This window comes from Augochlora pura, chromosome 7, assembly GCF_028453695.1.
Source record: "Augochlora pura isolate Apur16 chromosome 7, APUR_v2.2.1, whole genome shotgun sequence".
Classification (NCBI taxonomy): Eukaryota; Metazoa; Arthropoda; class Insecta; order Hymenoptera; family Halictidae; genus Augochlora; species Augochlora pura.
The window spans coordinates 19,037,885-19,064,588 of NC_135778.1; the positions used below are offsets into that span (position 1 = coordinate 19,037,885).

Here is a 26,704-nt window from a genome sequence, read left to right on the forward strand (position 1 = left end):
TTCAGAAAAGTAGTATCGCTTGTGTTTTTCTCATATTTTCTTATTGTTTCGACAAATACTGCTTGATAATATTTGCTAGACGTTGCAACAAGTTATGCATTTCTAAATTTTGTTCCTTCGGAGCTGTTTTATATTATTCTAATTAGTGTAATGTCATCTTAACTCTTAAATGGTGCAACTTTAATGAAATTGAAAAATAGCATGAGTTCATAATATATGTGAAATAAGAAATGCCAAAATGATATAACTCTATATAAACGAACTATTGTATTAGATTCTTATATACAATAATAAAAGAAATGGAAAATTAAACAGTCGTGACAAAATAGAATAGAAATACATTATTGACTCGTGACCGAAAACGCGCCAGTTATTATTAAACAAAGTTCTATGGTAATCAATTTTTCAGAATGTCTATAGATACCATCAGAAATATTTACAAATTTGTAAAAATATAAAAATAAAATATATACAAAATAATATAAAAATATATAAAATAAATAAGAAAGTTATATTCTGGCGTTATTTAAAAATATTTTAGCGTGTTTCAATTAGGCTAGTGTGATCAACATGAACAGACTTCGTAGCACTCGAATGAAACATAATTCTTTTTAGATAAGACTTTATTGCAAATAACAACACATCATTCAACATAGCTACGTATCGTGTGCTTTATACAGAGTGTCCCAAAAATGTTGTATACCGTGCAATGGTAAGATTCTTGAGATCATTTCAAGTAACATTTGCTATAACGAAAATGTTCTGCATGGCTTTGTTAAAGAATTATTAACAGAAACGCGGACCAATTATAGCGGAGATAGGGCTGGCGTCACGCCCTCGTGGCATACATAATTGGTCCGCGTACTTCCTTAATAACTCCTTAACGAAACCATCGAGGACATTTTCACTAGGGAAAAAGTTGCTACAAATGATCTCCGGAATCGTTACTTTGAACGTCCTACAATATTTTTTTTCAAACACTTATATATTAAAAAGTTTCCTTTGGACTCTTGTACAAAATCTGTCTTACATAAGAAATATCGGCATAATCGACATAGTTCATAACAACACTGATCATAAAAAGATTTCGACACGGATAATCCGATCTCTTTGTTGATTGATAGTTTCGTTGTCAGTTTTTAAAAAACATGATATTAATCGATATTTTCGCTTCTACTGCGGCACAGGGAACACAATAACAGGTACATAGCACTTTCTACAGTTCTTTACAAGTTGTACGTCCTTGTAAACATCTACATGTTGTTTTGAGGTAGTGGCAAATGGATGACAGTAGTGATATATAATAATGCGTTTGTTTAAATATGATTCCCACATACGATAGCGTAGCGTAACACAATCGATATTGTTTGGTATAATGATTGATGATTGAATATTTCTATCCAGTATTGACGACGATTCACGCCAGTAGATTTTGTTTACGAAGCACACCAGATTTTCATAGAGCTTTGACAATTTATGCTAATTTAATGCCTCTAAGAAAATGCTTGAATACCGACAGTTGTAAATCCTACGTTACATGCAGGAAATTGCGCTGTTACATTGCCACTTACGGGCTAAGTCACGCAAATGGTACGGTGTCTATCTTGATTCGAGTTATCAAAAAATTGTAGACATTAAAAAGATGAATAGTTTCCGTAAATACACCTTCAATTTTCATATCTTTACCGTTTTTATTCGTGCAGCTACAATGAGCCACCAAAGTATTCGAACGCTCTGAAATAAAAAGTTTGACGCGAAAGAAATGCGAAACCCATTACGAATTACAAAATATTTTTATTCCTGTAATAACATACAAGTATCACGGTTAATATTAATGTTAAATTTCTAGCGTCTTCGATAACGTCAACAATACTTATGAAAGATTTATTGCCAACATCGGCTAAGTGGACGCCACAAAAGTATTCGAACGATTGAATTAGTAATATATTTTTTGCATGAATGTAGAGTTTTAATATTTTGTCGGTCCTCCATGAGCACTTATTATGGCTTGCAAACGTCGTTGCATGCTGTCAACCAAAGTTTCTGTTATTTCCGTTCCTATCTTGTTCCAAACATCAAAAATTGCTGTTTTTAATCCTTCCTTGGAATTAATATTATATTTACTTAGTTGTCTGCTAATTTTTGCCCATAAGTGCTCAATGGGATTGATATCCGGACTTTGTGGTGGTGTTTCTAAAATGTGGGGTACGTTATATATGATCCACTGTTTAACAATATGTGCGGTATGTTTAGGATTATTGCCCTGTTGAAAATGAAAATCATCTACTATTCCTAGTTTTTCCGCATTTTGCTTCAAATTATCCTTTAATATCTGCATATATTTATATTTATCTAATATTCTATCAATAATGGCGAAATTTCCAACACCACTGGCTGGCATACACCCCCACACCATTATCGATCCATCTCCATGCTTCACGGTTGGACGTAGATGTTTAAAGTCCATCTCTCTATTTGATTTTCTCAAAATTTTATAACATCCATCGGAACTAAATATGTTGAATTTACATTCGTCCGAGAAAATAATGCGTTTCCAAAAGTCCTTGTCTTTAGTGTCTTCTGCTTGTTAACTTTGCTAACAAATGGTTTATTTCGTGGTATACGACTATGAAAATTATTTTCACGGAGGATTCTTCGACAAAGTTCCGGATGAACTTGTTTCCCAAAGTTATCAACAACTAGTGTCGCAAGTTTTGGAGCCGAAATAGTTTGATCCTTTTTTATTTCATGCACAATTACATTCTCTTCCCTTTTCGTTAATTTCTTTGGCCGGCCAGAACGTACTTCATTCTGAAGAACTCCAGTGGTTTTTACTATTTTTTACTATGTAATGAATAATAGATTTACTTTTCCTTAATAACTGTGCTATTTCGGCATAGCACTTGCCTTCATTGTGCCACTTGATTATCAATTTTCTATCAGTGATGCTAGTTTCGGACTTTTTTGAACACATTATTAATACAAATTGTACAATCTTCTTAACACTTGCAGTACTGAACAGGGGAAGCGTGTAACATCAAATGAAGGACTCAATGTTTACAATTTGTCGAATTCAAGGATTGTTTTATGTAAAAATTTCGGTCGTTCGAATACTTTTGTGGCGTCCGTTTAGCTGGTGTTGGCAACAAATCTTTCATAAGTATTGTTCACGTTATTGTAGACGCTTGAAATTTAACATGTATAAACGTGATACTTGTATGTTACAACAGGTATAAAAATATTTTGTAATTCGTAATGGGTCTCACATTTATTTCGCGACAAATTTTTTATTTTAGAGCATTCGAATACTTTCGTGACTCACTGTACATGCTTGAAAACGAGCGAACACATTTCTTTTTTAAACGAACTGTATTACGTTTCTTGATCCATGTTTCTTTCTGTTATACGTAAAACATTTGAAAAATCCATAATTCGTGTGGTATTCAAAAATTTTGAAATTTAGCATGTTTCATTAATGATGTATGAACATTGTGCTCTGACATAGTAAACAATTGTTTTTTATGCATTTCTTCTAACTTAATTATCATAGTATTCCTGTTTGAGTAATGTTATGTAATTTTTGTAATTATGTTTTATCTATTCTACAGGAACAAATGTACGTGAGTATTTTTTACACGAATTTGTGAATAATTTAGAAATATTTCGGGAGTTGTAGATTTTTTAAAAATGAACATTATCATTTTTTTATATGCAGTTGAATGTTCTGAAGAATGGATCTTTTGAAAAATATTGAAAAGATGGAGCACCAGAAAATATAGATTTTCCTATACTACTCAATTTTTTGATCATTCTTTTTCACAGGTGTCTCCTCTATGCAATTAATTTTGAGATACAAGCCATTTCAGTTTTGCGATTTATCACACGTATTTTTCCATACTAGTTTTCCCATACCGTGTCCAGTTTTCATCTTTCATTTCAACGAATTAAATTATAAGCAAACATGGATTGAGAAGAGTTTTATAGAAATAATTTAACACGGTTTTTTATACAATGCAATTCGTATTTAAAATTCAGAAATTTAATGCTACGTGGTTTACGCAATATTTGTTATCCGAAATTGAGAATTCTATACCAGAAATCTAATAAATGAAATATTGACACGTTGTGAAATTGCTTGTTGTAATAATTGTCTATTAGCACACCGATCCAATAATGGTTATATTAGTTGGAGTTATATTATCTTTTTTAACAATTACGTTTACATCAATAGGCTGTTTATATATTCTTATTAAATTACACGTTTTCTTGCATTTGTAAAATCTGTGCATGCAATTAATGCAAAAATTCAATAATCCAGAAATAAAAAATAGGATAATTTTGCTATTCTATTCTGAAACTTTATTTATTGTATCTAATTATGCAGCTGATCGAATAAGAAATTAACGAACAAAGTATTCCACTATAAAAAATCGATTCCATTAATTATGTTAAATAAATATTTGTATAATGTCCAACTCTGATTACTGCAATCCCCACGTGACATTACAACAAAATGAAAAAAGAAATCAATAAATTACAAATGGACAAATAGTTTTCCCTTTTAATCGTCATCAAAAGCTGTCACAAACGTATACAAACTTTTCACACAAAATTATGTACTGCATAAACAAAGTTTCAATTTTCTTGTCCCGCAATTTTGAACATCGCACAAATGCGATACACGCATTATTTCGACAGATCTAAATCATAGTTTCTCGTACTGTTACTATTACTTTGTCCCTGGTTAGTAGTTGCCGCGTTATTTCTCGTGTTCTCTTTTTTACCGACTCGGATTAAAGCAAACAGAGAGTGAACGTAAAAAGAGGCAACGAGTGACTACAGAGAGAACGCAAGGCGTGGCGTCACATGGGACTTGTACGTTTCCCGGTAGGCAGTATACAACGTGACGTGTTTTGTGTCAGTGTCGCGGGTAGCAAGCTACTGTGACAGTTTTCTTTTATGGTAGGTTCGTCACAGAAAATAATAAGTACGCTGCGTGTATTTAGAGATAATTTTATATAATAAAATATGCATAACATCGGCAGAATATGTAGAAAGAATACATAAAGTATATGTAAAATATGTATAAAATATATCGGAAATTTATAGAAAATGATACAAAAGAATAAAATATAACGTTCTATAGAATAGTCGTAGAATATTTATCACTTTGCATTACCATTCGCATTACAATAATCTTTTCTATATTTACAATTATATATTAATTTATTAGACAAAGTTAATTTATATGCTAAAAATATTTTTTTCAGAAATTTGAACCATTGTTAACATCAATATATAGGAATCTGAATAAGTAACAATAGATTTCCTGAGAGTGAAAAGGAAAAATGAATTAATATTGATTTTCTTCCTGTGTAAAATTATCGAACTAGATAATATATGCTCATGATACGCGGACGAGATGAACATGCGTTACAGCTCGGCGTATTAATTCTGAAATCAAGAGTTAATGAAGTTCAGCTAAATACCGTATCGATTTTAGATTGATGGTAATTACTCGACGCGGTTGCTGCGTTCAATACGAATATGCTGTTACACTGCACGTATATTAATACGTGCTGTAGTTTAATATTATTGTGGTGTCATTTAATGTTGTTCAATGAGTAATTATTTATTCAAAGTAAATACATATTATTTTTAAATGGGAATACTTTTATGAATTTAATAAATATGTGTACGAAGATTATCGTTTCTTCATTTTCTTTCTTAAACTTCATTGCCGATTATACTTCATCAAATATATAAGCTAAATTGATTACTTTACTTTAGAATTCTTAATTTGTGTGGAAAATTCCAGAATAAATTATAGTATTACATATGACTGGAAACATATGCACTCATACACGAAAGTTTCCAAACGCTTACAAGTCTAACATTCAGCACTCATTGAAATATGTATGTGTATTCTTTGTTATATGGGGGATATTATATCAAATATTTCAACCTACCTAACATACGCATCTCATTAGTTGGAATTATCAGTTAAATATTCAAATTATTGTAAAGGTTCGAATATTTTCGTGTACGAGTATAAAATAGTGGAGCTGGTAATTGTAGACTGACCAATTGCTGCGCCTTTGTAGTTATCATACAAGATGTGTTCAATTTCTGTATTTTATTATTTTGTATTTTTTTGAATAAAACAATTTAATGTGTGTCATTTAATAAATATAAAGTTCATTTTATACCCGAAAACAAACCGAAGGTACAGCAATTCCACAGGAACCGGCTTTGTTACTTTATAATATTCGTACATTACTTATCATTCACTCTGCGTTCACATTCTGTTTGCTTACTTGCTGAAGATAAGATACTTTGATTCACATTGTCTACCGTTCGCTCTTTATTACGGTTCCATGGTACAACAATCACATTGCGTTGAAGTGATTATATCGCATTGTGCTATTCAAGGACCAGAAATGCGGTTCGTGATACGCAGCATTGTAGAAGTAACATGAAATTATAATACTTTTAATGATGCAGTGTTAAATTATAATATTATTTTATGATTTACGAATTCTGAATAATCATATTACTCTTACAATTATTAAATCGTATATTATTAATAGCAATTTGTAATAAATTAAATTTATTTATCTTATTCATTATTAACAAATATAATATATTTAATAATTAGAATTTTAACAATCTATGTATGTATATACTAATTTTTGGAAAAGTTATAGAACTATTTAAGAATACATTTGATTACAAGCAATACAAATTGCAATTTTTAGATGAAATACAAAAACTTCATATGTGACAGAAAATAGTCAACGTATGCTGCGGGGACAGTAAGCAGTCACTGTCATTGCAAACAGTCAACCATCTGCTATGCTCGAGATAGAATTTCTCATAACATTGATGAAAATATTTCGAAAGTCCAATCGTTCTATATAAGTAGCAAGTGCACATCTCTTTGTTGTTTCACTTGTTTTTGATGCATCTGTACGTCTGTATGTCTCTCTCTCTCTCTTTCTCTCTGTCTGTCTCTCCCGCTCTCTCTTTTTTTCTCCTATGCGCGTGTCTCTCCTCTGTATGCGTATGTATGTATGTATGTGCGCGTGTGTCGTTGTTTTCATTTTTTATATAAGATATACAGATTTGTTGTACCACACATTAGCTACACAATGTGACTACACACAAACATGAATAAACAAACTTCATACGTATTGGAGTGATGCACAAGTTCTTTTATTTACGTGTCAATTGTAGTTTTATCTTACAAAGACATTTTTCTACATTTTATGTCACCCCGAAGTTCTCCTGTTTCTTTTCCAGATGTATACTAAACTTTTCTTATTTTGTTAAAAACTTCTTTCTAATTAGGTTATTGTCAGGATTTATTGTGGAATACGCGAATTTAATAAGCGCATAAAAGGAACAAGTGCCCAAATCAACACGTTTACTTATTTATATATACATATAGACAAAAGAAAGATTAATGTTACCGCGGGATCAAAAAGCACGTGTTGCGCGTACGACTGCTGGATCGAGAAGAAGTAAAACCAGGGAGCGGAAGAACAAAAGCTAGCGGGACCTTATTAACGAACGCGCATATCGATTACACATGTCGTAAGGGCCAGCGCTGCCCAAGAACACTAGATCTAGCTGATTCCCTAGAAATAACCATATTTCCAACAGTTATAAACTAGGAAATGCTAAATTGTAGAAATCGAAAATTTCGACATGTCATTTTGTTTTGTCTAACCATGGAGATGAAGCTGTAGGGATAATCTTAAATATGCGTGTTGGAAGCTGCAACGATCACGTTTGACTTCAAAGAATTCTTACCCTAATCCGCTAACGATGTTTCAAGTCCTTGATTACTTTGAAACTGTCAGGAATTAGCAATTAGAATTTTCTTCAGGTGGTTCTTGCTCCTCCCCTCGACCAACCTAGTATTAGTGTTTCTGCTTCTTCATCATACTTCACTCTCATACCAGTGACTTTATAAATACGATCATTCTTCTATGCGCTTAATATAATAAAATATTGTCAGATCTACAAAAGAAACAAAAGAAACTTCTTCCCAAATCGAATCTTTATAGTTTTCAACATGGAAAAGGAAGAAACTTAAATAGATGAATCTAACAGAATAATCATAACGAATCTGATGAATACAGAACAATGTGCTTTTCCCACAATGCAATTCTGCAAACTTTCGATCCAATATTCTCCATTCGTTCAAAGACAACATAGGATTAGAAAGCCAAAACTTTGTATTTATTTTCTCAGTTGTTTGTTAAGATACTCAGATGAAATAAAATTTTTTAGATATTAGATGCCTTTCGCGATGCACAAAATAAATGAAACAAAACAAATATTGTTCAATGCTAATGTCATGAAAATATAAATATATTGGCTGATTTAATTACCCTGTAATGACATAAATGTTTACGACCGAACGACCAGTCGGTAAAGTATTAATACATGAGAGACGGAAATTATGCATCAGCCCAATATCCATCAGATCATCTGCGACCTCTGTGAGGTTAAGAGAGTTCGTGTGAAGATAGAAGCTTTGATATAACGTCGATGGTTCCGCGTCCGAAATGTCGGGAAAATTCGTGCCCATGATGGCCAACTTACCAAAGTGTCACGAAGGTCAAATGGTGTCAAGTTGAAGCCTTTATCTAAGGTTCTAACGAAGCGTCGCGTCGCTATAGTAGAAAGTTGCTACTTTGAATAACCACCTTACCCAAGAGGGCAAAAGGGTAAGGGTGTTCTTGATCGAAGATGACGATCCTACTGGACCGTAAATTATAGAGACACGATATCCTGAACAAAATATAATATACGCTACAGGTTTGTTTCGCTGGGGGCGATAATCGTTTATGCTAGCTTTGAAAGTAGACGCCAATGGTTTCTGATGATAATGGCGAAGCTTATGCATGACATTCGGTACGTTTTTGACTTGACTTTGTTGGTACCACATTGTGCGCACACGAATAATTATTGTGTCATAGTAAGTATGCTTGATATATTGGGTTTGAATATATAGGGTTTTCCAGTAAGGGCGGGTCGATTTTGAAATGGAATAAAATCGGCTGTGTATGAGGTATTAATGAATTTGTTTTTTATTTGAAAGGCCCGTGTATGCCATTATATATGGAATATGACATCGTTGGAATGTCCCCAGCGGCTTTGCACGGTGGCACGTATCCGAGAGGTCCAATTATCAATCACTTTGCCGCATAGCTCCGACTGAATTTCAGCGATGGGCTAAGCTATGTTGACTTTGAGAGCGTCGGTCGATTGTAGCTTACTGGTGTAAACCTGCGACTTCAGAAAACCCCACAAGAAGAAGTCTAGAGGGGTAAAATCGCATGATCTTGGTGATCAATTCAAGTCAACGAACAAACGGCGTTGTTTGTGGTCATTAACTTTGAGCTCCTGGGTCAGTTGGATCTTGTGCAGGTGTAGTCGATGGTCGACTTTGAAGGGCCACCGCGTCTACCATAAAATGGGTGCAACGCGCGCCACGTTTTCACTAACGAACACTCATTTTGATAATACAATTTTATCATTTCGGCGTGCTTCTCAATCGTGTAACTTGCCATGGTGATTTGGCATAGCCAACTGAATTGTAAACAACAGATTTAATCGACGCATTCAAAACAACATGGCCGCTACAGACTGTCAACATCGACCCGTCTCTATTGGAAAACCCTCTATATTAGTATAGTTGAGTAATTAAACGAAAGCAGAATGTAGTTTGTATGACATGTTTTGTTCAGGACTACCTGCTGGCTTGGTCAAGTCCAACGAACAACTTATTGAATACCCTGTATACTAAGAAGTTTCACCACAATGTAGAGTATCATCTAGAACATCATTTGTCACACCCGGAAAGCAATGTTCCTGAGAAGATTTGTAATCTCTTTTTCATTAGCGAAAATTAATCAGTTTAATTATCACAAAGAGGTAACGAAGTGGCTTTGTAGTATAGTGCAAAAGAGTCGACCTACTTTTTTACAACGTAACTTTCAACTTTATAATTTTTGGTTTAATTAACGCTGTGATTACCGTGTCCACAACCTTTAACATTTCATACAGTTAAAATATCTTATTTAATTGAATTAAAATATCTTATTTAATTGAATTATAATATCTTATTTAATTGAATTAAAATATCTTATTTAATTAAATTAAAATATCTTATTTAATTAAATTGAAATTGAGAAGTAAATTTGTACGATATCGATTACTTTTTTCACATTCGGATTTTTAGTGAATAATTCCTGAGTAAATCAAAGCGTTAGTGAAATCGAAATTGGAAAGTTAAAATTTACGTTGAAGAGTTAATTAAACTATAGTAACATTTAGATTATTCCATGTAATACAATAAAAAAAGGATTTGGAAACGCAGTTAAAAGTTAGTATTGTCCATAATGCGATCGACGGGCACACAAAGGGTTAACGAATAATTAATGAAACACGTTCAGGGAACGAGTACTACGCGGCCAATGCTAACCACCGTATCGGAATGTTCCAGCTGTACATGCTTTCTGATTGGTCCGTGTTCTTTTATTAATGAATCGTTAACGAAGCCGTCGAGATTATTTTCGCAAAGGAAGAAGTTACGTCAAATCGTCTCAGGAATCACCCCTTTCCATACGTAATAGGAATTACTGCGTGAGGAAAACATATTTGATATAACAGAAAAAAATAGTAATTCATAGAATTTGGCTAATGTATCTCTTTATTATTTAGATTGTATTATATATTAATTCATGTACTACCGATTCTTTTAGCATTTATTATAAGAAACTTTTGACAAAAGTAGTCGTGTAAATCTCATATGGGATAATTTGATTGTACATTTTCGTGTCCCGTTTGTGTAGAGAGCCACTATCATTATCAGGCTGAGGATTTTTATGGAAAATTAAAATTGTCTTTATTAATTGCAAGTTACAGGACATATACACATACACCTATTTTTGGTCTGAGCAATTTTAACAAGTAGAACATAATACGACTGTATTTTGAAATTCTTCAAATTTTGTTGCCGTTCTCCATTCGATATATTATAATTATTCTTATAAGTGCATAAAATCTGCAGTCCAGTGATTGTATTATAATTTGTTATGCTCCCGGTACATGCTAGGCACACCCCAAAGTTGTCTTCCTTCTCTATGTATTCTATTTTTGTGTTACCATTAAACCCATCGTATGCGTACAAATTGCAATTGTCGACACACGAGAAAGTGTGGTGAATTCAACTTTCCTTGTGTGGTCGACGAATCCTAATAACTTTGCAATAAAATAATACTATCTTTCTAGCGAGTATAAAAATCGAAACGCAATGGCAAGATGGTTAGTTACAGGGTGGTGGCGGTGGTTGCGGGAAATAGCGAAGCGGTAACGTTGAGCGGACTCAAAGCTGACACGCAATACCAACTGACCGTCACTGCCACCAGAGCTGGCAAAAAATATCGAAGTCGACCAATCGTCTTCCGTACATTAGGTAAGTCTTCTTTTTATTTCATGAAGTCACTTTTGCTTCATTTTATACAAATGGTGGTGCGCATGAAACGTAGAATTTTATTAATTTCTATCGCGAATTTATAGTACTCATAATCTGAAATCAATTTATATTATTATTATAAGATTTTATGAGTTATTTGTGTAACTCATTGAATTTATTATAATCAGTGATTAAAGTGATTACTATGAGTGAAACATATCTTAGTATGTTCAGAAATATTGAAACTGTTGATACATAATAAATAGTAGGCGGTTTAAATAAATCACACGGTAAATGTCTAGTTCCAAAGTATTATATTTTTATTACAAAATGGTAAATCGTTCTAAGAAACATTATAATATAATCTCTTAAAAATTGGTTTTAGATAACAATTGATTTTTAAATAAAATTTAGTTGTTATAGATTATTATTATAAATTTAATTTATAATAGATTTTTAATAGAAATTTAAACAGAAACAATAAATTATAATAGATTTTTAATAGAAATTGATAATAATCCAGTTGTTTAGAAATATAGATCAATGACTTGAAATTCTACAAGTAGCGTATAAAATGAATAAAAATAGTATTTAATAACAAATTAAATAAACTTAAATGAAGCAAGTGGATTGAGAAAGTAATGCGCGCGTTTAGAAACCATAAATTTGCCGACTGCTGGAAACCAACCCTGAGCTCAATATTCAACAGCCAATAGCTGCAATCGCCAGCATCGATTACGCGAATATTACGCAGCCATTTTGTTCATACTAGTGACTCGTTTCAATGGACAGGCTATAGTGTATCGCGTAAGGAACTTTCTACGATTGCCTTTGTTTCATTAATGCGTATAGCGTGCTTGCTAAACGGTCAACTGTGTATAAACTAAATGAAGAATATTAATTACATCTTTATTTTTATTTATGCAATTAAGTAATTAAGTTATATTGTTTTATTACTGTCTGGACTTTCATCTTCAATTTAGTGAGAAAATTGTATCGATTAGTTATTTAGTTTCGTTTTTATCATTGCTTGAAGATAGAAGGACAAAAAGCGCATTTTAGACATATTTTATTGTATTATTTCCAAAATGCAGGATTAAAGCACCTGATCTATATTGTTTTCTTGCCGTTTGGACTTCCACCTTTAATTTGGTAAGAAAATTGCACCGATTAATTATTTAGTTTCGTTTTTATTACAGTTTGAAGATGGAAGAACAAGGCGCGCGTTTCAGACATATTTTATTGCATTATTTCGAAAAAAGAAAGCATCGCAAGCACGATTTTTATGTTATATACAGTATATTAAAATGAAGTCTTGAAAGAAAGGCAGTGTCAAAATTGATTTGTCTAATTGAATAAACTTATACTTTTTAAGCAAAGGAATTGAATTTTCCTTCTTATTTTAAATCCGCAATTACTTAGTTGCCAATCCAATAGTATGAAGTAGAAATAATGTTGAAATGAATTGCACTGAATAACGTTCATAGAACCGGTTATATTAACAACGAAATGGTTGAATGTTTCAGAGCCACCCCGAACATCCCCTCAACAGGATGCAGCGGTGACTGGCGGTCCTCTTCCTCCTTCTCCGCCTTCTTCTGACCAACCACAATCCTATATACAGGTGAGTTGAAACATGTTAACCAATGAAGCCTTGAAACATTAGCTTCCTCTAATAAATTATTTTCAAATAATACAGCAACGATACAGGTCTCGTGTTAAACGAGTTTTTTAACATGACAACATGATATGCATTTCATTTAATTTTATTTCAGGAACGTAAAGTTTTTTCATTTATTATTTAAACGATGAAATATAAAAATAGTTTTATCATATTATTATTTTAGAATTGTGTTGTACAGATTGGTGATAGTGGAATTTGGTTGGTATCGATACGATATAAAAAGTTATCTTCCTGCAAGGTCATTTTTTCATATTTTTCAAAGTTAACAACTTCCATATAAATCCATACTTTTTTATTGCACCGTGAAGCATTTTATTGCATTCGTCTCTGTATTTGACCGTCTGCTAGAAAGAATATGCAACAAAAAGTATTTGCATTTACGTGCAAATTAACCCTTTGCAGTCGGAGCCATTTTAACTGAAAATCCAAAATATTTCTTCGGATTTACAGTGTTTCCATTTTATATATAACCTGGAGCATTATATACATTATAAAATTGAATTTTATGACTTATTTAACAGATAATAGCTCTTAACAATTTTTTAAATATTTAGTAAATTTGATAAAGGTTATTTTGAAACGCGGCGTGATAATTTTAAGAGGCGTCTTAGAGTCGCCATTCGACCGCAAAGGGTTAACATCGAGGACCTTGAAAAGTGCGGAAAGAATCGCCTTAAAAAAATTACTGTTGGAAGAAATATTTAGGTGAATACATTTAGGTGGAAACATTTACGTGGACCATCCTATATCAAACCGCAATAAAACATTTTGTAATAGCTTCGTAACTAATTGTACAGACTGAAAAGCAATAACGTTACGTATCGATCTATGTTTGCAATATATTTTTCATCGGACCAATGTAAAACACGAACACCCTGAAACTATCTATGTACTATCTCGCAGAGGTCACTTTGTGCGTTTCAAACTCTACGGCGCCACATCATTTATTAATGACTGATAGAACTCCATCTTAGAACTATTATACCACACCTGCTTCATTCTCACGTACGGAGCGAGTTAAATTACTCGCGAACTCTTTGTCATATGCAACAATGCTTGAAGCAAGAGTCGTATGGCATCAAGGTGGACTTAGAGAAAAAGAAGTTCGCTTTATTTTTATTTCTTTTTTTCCCGTTGCTCCAGAAAACTCGATTACCATTCTAATTCTATTCTTGGATATTTGGATAGGACGTTCATTTGATAACCTCAAATCTAAATATCATGGAAACAACATATTTTGCAGAAAGATACACAAAAAAATGGTGAAAGTAACTGACTTAACAATACAACTTTATTATTTATTGCTTTTATATTTTATTGTTATTTGCAGCATAACTATATCGAGTACGTTATTTTAAATGAGACACCCTGCATAAGTATAAGGTACTAACTATATTCATAAATTCAAATTCATTGTTTAACTTTGTCGTTCTAGGCTCAGAAAAATAGTTAAAAAGTACATTTTTTTAATTTATTTGTCCTCCTCAACCAATTATAATTTTTGTAAAAATTGTTTCGTGATTGTTTAGTACATTAGTTCCACAAACGTCTCAAAATCCATCGCCAAGTTCAATTAGTGCAAAAAAATTATTCCGGTTTAAAAGACATTTGAATATCTTGTGGCTCACTGAATTCATTCAGTCGAAGTTCAAAAGTTTTGTTGCTCAATTTCATAAATTGACATTCCGAAAAGATCGTAGAATAGCTCCGTTGTCAAAATTCTAGAAATTTACGGAGTTATTACGCTTGAAGTGGTAAACTCCGAGCTGCTAGGTAGTTACCCTGATCGTCCATTTCCGGTCATGCGAATCCATAAATGGACCTTCCATTTCCGATTAGGCGCCATCACGACACTTCCATTTTACCGGTTAAATGTCAAACTTCGAATCTGTCGTTTTCACGCAAATTCAATTATTCTTATCGAGCTTCCCTCATTTATGTAGCTTCTAAAATATGTGCGTTAATAAACATATAAGATCGAATTAATTTACTGCGTGTTCCACTTAAAGTTGAACTTTAAAAAATATGACAGAGATTTTTGAATTCGAGGGATTATGAGATACCACTTCGGAGGCTTTGACAAATTTTAGCAATTGTTTTTCATGAATCAATTGGATCTATTAATGTTTATAAATAATATGCTAGGTATTTGAGATGCAGTCGTAGAACCAAAAAGAGGGTCATATTATTATCATATAATAATTGCATAATATATTATTACATTATGTAATAATATAATATATATTATATATTAGTTCATATTATGTTGCATAATACAAAATATAATACATATTATGATTTTATTATATGATAATCGTTTGTGTTTCTACGACTAGATATAAAACGGTAATAATTATTACATTATTATATAATTATTATATAAAATCATTAGTAAATATGTTATTATATAATCGTATGAATAAGTATCAGAATCAAATACGCTCGTCCGAAATGTTTTTTTTAATTTGCCAGTTTAGGTCTTGTAAGTAGAGTGGGCCGCATTAATATTCGGACACTATCGTATTTCAGAACTTTTGACTCCGTATACTGTCTGTTGAATTAATGAATTTATAGTATTTTAATAAGTGAGAACACTTACTTTAAATTCTACAAACATAAGTATTATTTACATAATTTGTATAGTTTTATTGTTAATTGTGATACGTACGGAGATTTTCTCCCGACGTTTTTCCTTCCTTCTTGAAGGCATACGCTAGATAACGTCGGCGGTGAACGTGGTCCTTTCATTCAAAAATAGAATATCTAATTCGCCGTATAGGCGCGAATTCAATAAGGGTCACACATTCCCGATTCTCGGTATCATCCGCGGTGTGATCTGGGTCACGTAGGCCCGGTCCCCACTACTGAATTTTTCTAGTTCAGCTGCATATAAAAAGGCTAAGATTTTTCTCCTCATCGGACAGTTTCAAGTCTAACCACGACGACGAGACGTTTGTAAGATCGAGCTCAGTTCTCTTTCACGCATTTAATTATCTAGTACGTATACGAAAGTAGTTAGTCCCCGCCGACTTGGTGCGTAAACCAGGGAGCGTGTTTTAGGACCATCGCGAATCGTACTCTACACACACACACACACTTGTAATAGACTGAAGTTGTAGATTATATTAGTTTTTACTTGCAATTCAGTGTACAAGTTTATTTCATTCCATCTCCCATTTCGAGTCAGTTGTTGGTAACGATCTCACAAAGATACACCTTTGCCGCTCGAGGTGTATCAGTGAATATTTCTTTCGAAGTTGCGAGGCTTTAGAAGCAATCCAAAAGCCCATTACCCAATCAGGTGGCGACCCGGTGATGAAATAGGCGCCGGCCAGTCCACGAAACCAACCTCCTATCTAGGTGGCGACCCGGTGATGAAAGAGGCATCTGCCAGTCCACGCAATTTCCTCCTAGCGGCGACCCGTTGATGAAAGAGGCAACGGCCAGTCCGTGTACCAAACCTATCCCCCAGTGGCGACCAGTTGATGAAAGAGGCAACGGCCAGTCTACGAAAGCTTTTACCTTTACACCTTGTTGAGGAGACGTCAGATGTATGACGAAATCCTCTGAATATTGCACTTGGTGCCTATTACTATACTCGAAGGACCACCCACTGTGTGTGGGACTAAAAACTGTTCCTAATTGTAACACGTAACCTAACCGTTACGTATTCTGTCTATCTCTGTACTGTACTGAACTGTCTGTACCTTTCTGTCTAGTGTCTGAAACTATTCTGTATCAAGGTCTGTACCTTTCTGTATTGTGTCTGAATCTATTCTGCTTCAAGGTCTGTACCTTTCTGTGTTTGAATCTGTTCTGTCTCAAGGTCTGTACCTTTCTGTGTTGTGTCTGAATCTATTCTGTGTCAAGGTCTGTACCTTTCTGTCTTGTGACTGAGTCTATTCTGTCTGAATTCTGAATCTATTCTGCAACCCCTCTTTGGGCCTTACGCGCCCCCCCCCCTTTCCAGAGTGGCGGGAAAACCTAGTCATCCCTTCCAATGTGCCCGAAGCACGTTGTCTGTGGTGGGGATGACTAGACGGGCCGCGTGCACTCGGGGGTGGACGGATGTTTTTGGCAATGGTTTGAAAGTTCAGCTGGCCAGGATCGCTGATGCCGATACCTGACGGCCGAGTCCCTTTCCTTAGTCTTGGGACTTTATGGCAGGGCTTCATGGATCTGTGAGACTAAATGATGGCATTACCTTCATCATCCTGAAATCTATTTACTTTATTTGCCACATGTTGGCTGCGGACCGGTCCGCTAATGACTGTAATAATCCTAAATGCATTTAAAACGAATTGCTGAAAAACTCACAGATGGCCAGCCATACCATAAAGTCATTTCTAAATCTCTCGCCCTAACACACCTTGTGGCGATCCGTTGATGAAAGAGGCAACGACCAGTCCACGCTTACCCTACCTTTACACCTAGCGGCGACCCGTTGATGAAAGAGGCAACGGCCAGTCCGTGAATCATCCCTACACCTAGTGGCGACCCGTTGATGAAAGATGCAACGGCCAGTTCGTGAAACCTTATCCTACTAGTGGCGACCCGGCGATGAAAGAGGCATCGGCCAGTCCACGCATTCCTTTCAAAATATCCGCACAAACTCATTTACCTCCGGCCACGTGAGCACCGGCACTCGGCTCGTAACAATTGATATTAAAAGAACTAGTGTTTAATTTTGACGATTAAAAATTCTCGTTTATTACATCATTTATTATTTAAAAACATTGTCACTGTCGATGTGCTATTCTCGACTTATTAAAGTAGTTCAAGAAAGAAAGAAACGTCTAGCTTATCACTGCTCCTTAGAATAGCAGTCTGATTAAGGAACGTCAATTTCAAAGCAAATTGACAGCGCTTCTGAACGTCCGCGTTTCAATCGTGACAGGCGACCCAAACTGTAAGAACGACTAACTGTTCAGATTGGCTTAAAAAGTAGCTGCTTCGTCCAGGGAGTGCTCTATTTATTCCGCCGGAATCGTTTGCGAGTATAACAATGCAGCTTCAAATTTGGCGCGGTATGATTGTGAATGACGTATTGAGATCACACTTTATTGACAGACATTTCATTGTGAATAAGTCGACCGCCACGAAGAATGTTCAGTTACTTCCCTTAGAAAGTGTTACGGAAACAAAGTATTGAGGTCGTCGCATAAATTAGTGCCGCGAATACTGTCACACTATAAACTTTATAGTTACTGCTTACCATGTAGTTAATAAACTGACAAGCAGCCAATGTAACCATAGTACAAGTCCAAAGTAAATCGGGTTAGATTTCAAGTTAGATGATCGGGTTAAACTTGAAAGGAGCGAGACAATTTTCTTACATATTAAATTTCCACTTTTGATTATTATTTTCATTGCATGCATATGCTAATGAACTTATTTATTAGATAATCATTTTAACGCTAAATCGACCGGTCCTGACTAACGCGTGTTATTTCATAACGACGATGGGACTGAATTTATTTAGGCTTTATAAAATTTTTGTAATTATGTATACTTGGATTAATAAATATGTTACTTCTCGCGAAAGAATTATAATTTGAACGATTTCGAAGTAAAAGAAGCGAAACCTGTCATTTTCACAGATTTAAATGATGATTAATTGTTTTAAAAAATTATATGACAATTTTTAGCAGCGCTTTGGAATTACCATTGTATTGCAAAGGGTTATCACAAAACGTACGTAAAAATAAAGCGACACGCTTAAATAAAAATATTCCAAATAGTACGTGACAGCGTTCCTTGACCTTTTTACCGAACGACCTAGCACAGTTGCTTATAACGGTACCGCGACCCAAAAGTGTCATTGCATATCATATAAATAAATGAAATTATGAATATTTCAAAATAACTTTGACGAGTATAGCAAAGCAATATCTAACCTCTATAGTCCTACGGAAAGCAGTTCAGAGAAAATAATAAGTGTTGCGACGGCAACACCGAAGGTCGAAAGTGCCTAGCCGTTCCTCTTTAGTTACTAAGCCATAAACATGCGAATCAACCGACAATAGGCAAAAATCCGACGAACGACGACTAAAGAAATTACTTTACGACTACCGTACTTAACGAAACTCGACTCGATGAACGGACAATACGTGCAACAGACCTACAGTACCGTTACACGGACAAACATTCATAATTTTTACTGTAACAAAGAAGACGACGCAAACCCGAACTTTCTACCAAATTTCCCACTCCTCATTCCAAGTTTCCTACGACACGCCCACCTCCAATCAAAAACATTTCATTTCCTCCACCAAAAACTACCCTCCACCAATCAATGCAAAACCGAGGTGACGACAGAACACGACGAACGAAAGACAGATCACAGCAAACATTCATACATAACGCATTCATACTAAGATTGCATTAATCATTTAAACATAACGCGTCCAAACATCTTCAGAAATCGCGAATAGTATACTTGTACAGTGTTGTAAATAAAGTGTTGATAGAACAAACACACGTCTATATTACTACGGCATTGTACCAAACATGTACAAACAAATCCGGCCTTGCAAACCGGATCAACATCAAACGCGTATACAACAATAAGTATTAACTACGTTATTGATAGGGTGCTTCATTTTAAAATGTATTTTTAATTTAACGAGACACGTGTTTATTAAAACGTCAAATTTTACTCAAATGTTAACCATTGTGAAACGTTAATTAATATTTATCGATAAATATATAAATGTATTTGTCAATCATAATTATGAAGAGAGAGAGAGAGAGAGAGAGAGAATCTCATTTTTGTAAATAATAGCTTTAGACATGTCCTTCTTCGTTAATTAAAATAATTATAACAAAATTTCTAATTGGACAGTGTAACACTAGCCGTACCGGACACTGAAAGACACTGGCATGTGTCATTTCATAAATGTTACAAAGAGGGTGAAAATATTTTTATGAAAGAGGTAATTGAAAGAAGAAATATTGTAAGACAAAAGAATTTCTTTGTGGATAATAAAGAACGAATTAAACTTCTGAACGCGATTCGAATGAATGGTCTTTTTTGTTCTACTATTCACGGAGAAACGAATGGAAATATCCCTGTATAACTTCCACATGGAACAAAATGAAAGTTGACCTTGCAAACGGCGGTTTTAAATCAACCTGGCAAAAAAGAAGTAATTTACAACGCGTTTGCTGTAAACGGCTCAATTGTAAAGTAAAAATTATGAAACCAGTCACGTAACCGGTGATGTGTTAATATAAGCGATTAGTGTTAACAAAAACTCAATTCAGTTGCATTTAGTGCAAATTTAGACATGTTGGTGATAAAGAAAAGTTATACAAAATGATATAAAGTAATATTTAATCAGTTCTCTTAGAAATTAGCAGCTCTCCTCCCTTTGGAGCGAAGCAGCGACTGTCATTTCACGTTCCACTGTTGACTGCCAATGAGTGCCGCTGGCATACATATTTACAAACATAAGCGTATACCTTAACAAAAGCACTTAGTAAGATTGGTGTTATAAGATGGACACTTCATATGCAATAAGGTGCCTCCTGCAAAGACACTGAGAGTGGTTCAATCAATTCGATTATCCAAAACCGCCAACGAAACGAGGGCGTGCAAGCAATTTGGAAAATCGAAACAGGAGGAGACACGTGATAGGACAAAGAGATTACAGGGGCCAAAAATTGTCGTCCAAATGCCCGCAATATAACTTCGTTGTTATCTCGATGGAAACTTTATCCAAAAGGGTATAGCCGGATAAGATGGTGAAATGTGCTCCGTAACCAAATTGATTTTTCTTTATACCGTTCTATAGACCAGGGGTGGCCAAGCTCCTTGATAGTCTGAGTCAGTTTTCAAAATTTGAAATTTTTTCGCGAGCCGCAATTAAAGGCGGTCAGTGATTTAAAAGACATTTTGAAACACATACGGAACGATAATAATAATTAAAATATATAACAGAACAAAACTGAAAAGGGGACTCAGGTACATTTATCGATAGCCACAAATAATAATTCTATGTGCCGCAGTTTGGCCTCCCCTGCTATAGACCATTCGAGTAAATCCCAGTCAGCCAGTTCAGCCAACTCGCTATCCTCGCCACAAGGATAGTTACAAGATTACCGAGTTATTAACTAGGTACGACGAAATATTTCGTCACGCCAGGAGGACATCTTCAATGGATATGACGACATTTATCGTCATTTTTTTAAAGTGATATATACACTGCCAAAGTGTATCTTATTCCTCCAGGTTTTCCTCCAGTGTATATGTTTCTTCGCAAATTCAAGGCGGACTTCCTTATGCTTCTTTGTTAATCGTGGCTTGGTTTTCATTCTTGATCGGTTCATAATATTACTCATTTGCAGCACACGTCGAACATATTCAATATTAGCTTGTGTATCAGCTTTGCAAGCAATTTCTCTTGCAGTGGTACAAGAATTAGATGCAGCACGAAGTATATTACTGTTGTGTCACGGTGCGATAGGGATGCTGGCCTTCTAGTGCTTTTCCTTTTACCGTAGTTATCCACATCTTTTAATACGTTATATACAGCTTTTCTGCTTCGATCAATTTCTTTCGCAATTTCTGTAATCGTTACTTTCCGTTTTCTTAACATAAGAATTGCGTTTATGTCACTGTCGGATAATCTTTCACCTCGGCTCATGACGAAATGCGACAGCTACCAATATCAAGAAACACCGAACACCGACTGACCACTTTAACTTCCTTAAACCTGGCGACATATTGAAGAAAATCAAAATAAACCTTGAGTGTGCTATCATTTTGTCTCTGACTATTTGTGTGTTCCATTCTTCCCAAGAAAAATTTTTCATTCTTCCTATCTCGTAGAAATTCCAATATAGATAGTGTTTACATATTAGTAGAAGGTAGCCTTTCTGTATCATTGGCACATTTCCTGTACCATAATTATAACGCGAGAAATTAAAGATAGCGCGCGGGTGCTATCTTTTTCTTTGGAAATGCCGAACGCATCACGTTTTACGTCATTCCTGCTCATTAAAACCTAACGTGACCATATAATAACACTCCGAATTTGCATAGTTTCGTTTCATACATCGCTGTGACATTTTTTATATGTAGTAGACTAAGTGTGTCACCCTTGGGCAGCCATCATTAGAATTTTTATGAAATATGAAAATTGTCCGCATCAAGTGCACGGAATAAAACCAAGTAGTATGCTCATTCTTTCTTTAATGATCTTAACCCTTTAGCCTCGAGAGGCGATTCTAACGTGCAATTAAAATAATATCACAAATTAAAATGTTTCCGACTATGGAAGGTTATATTGAGGATAATATAATTTTGCCATAAATTCATGAAATCCGCAACCTAGTCAATTATTAACACAGGACATCCTATTTTGACAACAAAACCATTTAAATTAATTGAAAGACATTTTGCCGATTACATATGTACCCCGTGTTTCAAGCACATTTCATTGACATCAAACATAACCTAAAGATATACAAATTGTAATTCTACTTTATGTATACCTTATTGCTTCAACTGTTTCATTAATTCTTTGTACATTGGAAATATTCGATTTACATATTTTCTAAATACATCTTAAATTATTTGATAAAAATAATTATTCAGCAAATGAAAAGCGATTTTTTAAATCACTATAAACGTGATAATATAACCTATAATTGCAAAGGAAAAGGTTCCATCGTTAAACGAGTGGAATAAAAGTTGATTTCCCGGTTAATAGGATAAACGAATTATACTCTGTTTTCTCTGTTCTGTCCGTTCGAAAATTATTGAGTAATTCATTAATCTGGTATTTAATGGGGTAGAACATTTCAAATTTTTTCATAATTTTCCATTTGGCAGAATATTAAAGTAGCAATAAATTACGCTACTGTTTGTTCTTTTGCGTGACTTTCATGCGAAACACTTATTTTTGTAACAAACAGCGTGACAGTAATTTAGGATGGCCGAATATGTGACCCAACAATCTGTGTGCCAACATTTTAAGGCACCGCGCTTGTAACGTTCGGTACATATATTTAATAACCTCGATAACCTGGTTGACGTGCCCGCAGGTTACTTATGAACCATTAGTAGCACGTGTTACGTATCGCACGCTTCAAATATGTATGAAATGTTTGCCTAATTCCCATACATAGCACGTAACGAAAATATGAGATCGATAAGGTATTAAAAGGTTCCTCGTGTACAAAAATATTGTGCTAATACACTAAACTGTGTCATCTTATTCGGGAGAATTCGTGGAATAATTTTACGTGGCGGACATCTGCATAATGTTGATAATAAATTTTTATTATGTTTAAAAATGATTAAAACGATTCTGTCATAAATATATTTCAAAAATTGTGTTCATTGTTTCTATATTGGTCCTGGTTGTCATTTCACTTGATTTTTATTTAATCAGTCATAAATGTTTCTTTTGAAATAACTTTTTCAAAATCAGACTAACATGTTTAAGCTTGTCGGAAATGTTACAAAAATTAGTCAACTAATTAATGTATTACCTTCAGATTTTCTGGAACTTTTAAAATTGAAAAAGTAAAATTTATTATTTCCGGAGGAATGAAAAAATATTCTTTTCGACAATACTGATGGTTTATTTCGAAAGCGTATTTTTACGATCGTTTACTATCAATTTTATCTCGGAGACGGTTCAGTAACGTAGAATTAAATAGCGATGACATTTCGCTTTTAAAAAGAAATGCAATCTTTTTCATTTGCGAATGAAATTTTAATTACAGATATTACATTGTCTCAGTGGTTACAGTTATCTATTCAGAAGATCAAAGAGTTGTATATAACGAAACGTTACTTGCCCACTGTTGATGTATTACGCAAGTTCTGAGGATGTATGTATGTACGCATTGTATGCATTTCAGAGTTCGTGTTGGACAGTATCGTCGATTATTATTGGCCCCGATAGAATTGAGCTCCAATGAATTCTTGTCAGTGAAACCACGGCTCGCGATTTCAATGTAATTATTTACCACCTGTCGAACGTAACAATAGAAGCGCGACACACCATTCGCGAGCATTCAATTGAACTTCAACGTTTTCCAAAATATTGTTATCTCTAACACAATCGAGTCAAACACGGCATAAATCAGAATTATGACGTAGAAGCACATTCTTAAAAAAGACACTGTTAAGTCAACCATTCTTCCGGTATTCAATATTTCTTATATTTCTATGTTTCTTATTATTACTTTATATTTGTATCTCTCTTTTTCATTCTATATATTAAAATACCTTTTATTTTGATTACAAATTGTAAGTAATAGTAATATAACTCTTACTACATTGCGATACTCTTTCGCGATAAATAATAAGTTTAGTTTCTAATTTCAACTACGTTGAAACTCGTTCCTCTAAATCAGGGTCTAAAGCAACGTAACATGGGAATCGCGAGAGTTACGCCTCCCGAGTTCCGTCCCGCTTCCCGATGATCGCCTAAATGCTTTACACACAGACACTTAAAACACAGGTACACGTGCCTGACATGCTCCGAATCGAAAGAGGTGTCTACGGGTAAATGAGTTTCATGAGATCACGGTGTCGGGAGGCGTAGCCTTTGCGATGAGCATGTCGCGTGCAAATAATTCCAAGTCTTGCTATAAATCATTATTCATCAATATAACTGCGTTAAATTATAGTTACAAGAAGATCATATTTATTATCTTTCTGACTAATAATAATAAAATTTTACGTATTTATAACAAAGCAAATGTTTTGGTTAAGAAACTAAAAACAACATTATTTTCAACTCAGTACAATTATTGAAAAAGATACAATATTTTCATCTAACGCGTATTACGTACAATTAACTGAGACAGATTTTACTGTACATAAAAAGTCGATTGTCCATTAAGTATCTTATAATTGAATTCGTATTTCTTGAAATGTGCAATTCAGTAAACAGAAATTGGTGACACAGCCTTGTAAAAGAAAAACAAAGTGAATAATCGAGAACTGCATGAGAAATGAACTATTATTAGAATAACAAGTAGTGATAGTTTTCATCGCGGTAATTCGATTTAACACAGGGAAACAGAAGATTTCGCCGCGAGTTCCTTCCAAAATAGCACATAAGCTGTCGGCTATTAATGGTACATCTCATGGATACCGCACTCCTCGAGCTGTTTTACGACCCTTTTTAGGGTCGAATAACATGAAGGGTGGAATTTTATTCGTGCTCCTCACGATCACCAGAGAGGAGCCGTATCTTCTTAATAGAAAGCTAAACGAGTAACAACGATGGGCCAGTCATGACTTCCAGCTTCTATAAAAAAACCTCTATCTTACGACATTTCATCAGGGGAAATGAATTTATCGTTGCCCAGTTCTCCGTTTTCGGTATCCCTTCTTCATGATTGAGAGATACGTATTTTCAGGGGTTGTTCGTTGCTCTTAAAGCATTAGCATTTGCCAGATCTGAATAAATTTGAAATTACATTACAAATTATTATATTAGGTCCTTGAATAAGTTCTCGCTGTTTCTCAAAAGATAGCATTAGTAATACTTCGTGCATGAAATTTCCAATGGTGACTCATGGGCAAGAAAGTACTGTATGTTACCTTAAATTCCACTGTATGATTGTTCACTATAATGTCAACCACGTGTTTGTTTATTGGTTCCGAAGATGTCTACTTTTGGGCTGAATAAAGTGGTTTTGCAGGGAAGTTTATTGCACTACTTTATTGAAAAGAAATCTGCATGTGAAGCACACAGAATTCTTGTTGACACTTACGGCGACAATGCTCTGTCGGATACGACATGCAGAGACTGGTTTCGACGCTTCAAAAATAATAATTTTGAACTTGAGAATAAGGAACGTTCTGGCGCACCAACAAAGTTTAAAGACGAAGAATTAGGGGAATTGTTTGATGAAGACCCATGTCAGACGCTAGCAGAGTTTGGAAAAATATTACAAGTAGATGCGTCAATGGTTTCAAAACGTTTAAAAGGGATAGGAATGATGCAGGGACATTGGGTGCCCTATGAATTGAAGCCGAGAGACGTTGAACGGCGTTTTCTGATGTCTGAACTACTGCTTCAACGGCAGAAAAAAGAAAAGGTCTTTTGCATCGTATCGTCACTGGCGATAAAAGGTGGATTCATTACGATAATCCAAAGCGTTAAAAATCGTGGGCAAGCCCGGTCATGCATCAACATCGTCTGCAAAACCAAATATCCATGGTTCGAAGCTTCTTCTCTGCATTTGGTGGGATCAAAAGGGTGTAATTTATTATGAGCTGCTCAAACCGAATGAAACTATTACAGGAGATCGCTATCAACTTCAATCGATGCATTTGAGTCGAGCCCTAAAAGAAAAACAACCGCTATACGAGCAGAGACACGACAAAGTCATTTTGTTACACGACAACGCTCGGCCACGTGTTGCAAAACCAGTGAAGACCTACCTGGAAACGCTTAAATGGGAAGTTCTACTTCACCCGCTGTAGTCACCAGACATAGCTCCTTCCGATTATCACCTATTCCGATCGATGGCACATGGCCTGGCTGAGCAGTGCT

The 26,704-nt window shown here is 34.6% G+C and overlaps 1 protein-coding gene across 6 annotated transcripts in view; it reads left to right on the forward strand.

Moving 5' to 3' along the window:
• The window catches only part of LOC144473481 (uncharacterized), a 265,918-nt gene that overhangs the window by 144,857 nt on the left and 94,357 nt on the right, over window positions 1–26,704 (forward strand). For 5 of the 6 annotated variants that reach the window (XM_078187376.1, XM_078187373.1, XM_078187378.1 and 2 more), the window contains 2 exons: window positions 11,346–11,491; window positions 13,018–13,115. In XM_078187376.1, the coding sequence (XP_078043502.1) occupies window positions 11,346–11,491; window positions 13,018–13,115 (244 nt within the window). The remainder of the gene's footprint in view (window positions 1–11,345; window positions 11,492–13,017; window positions 13,116–26,704) is intronic. The other variant, XM_078187379.1, reaches the window with a different exon arrangement.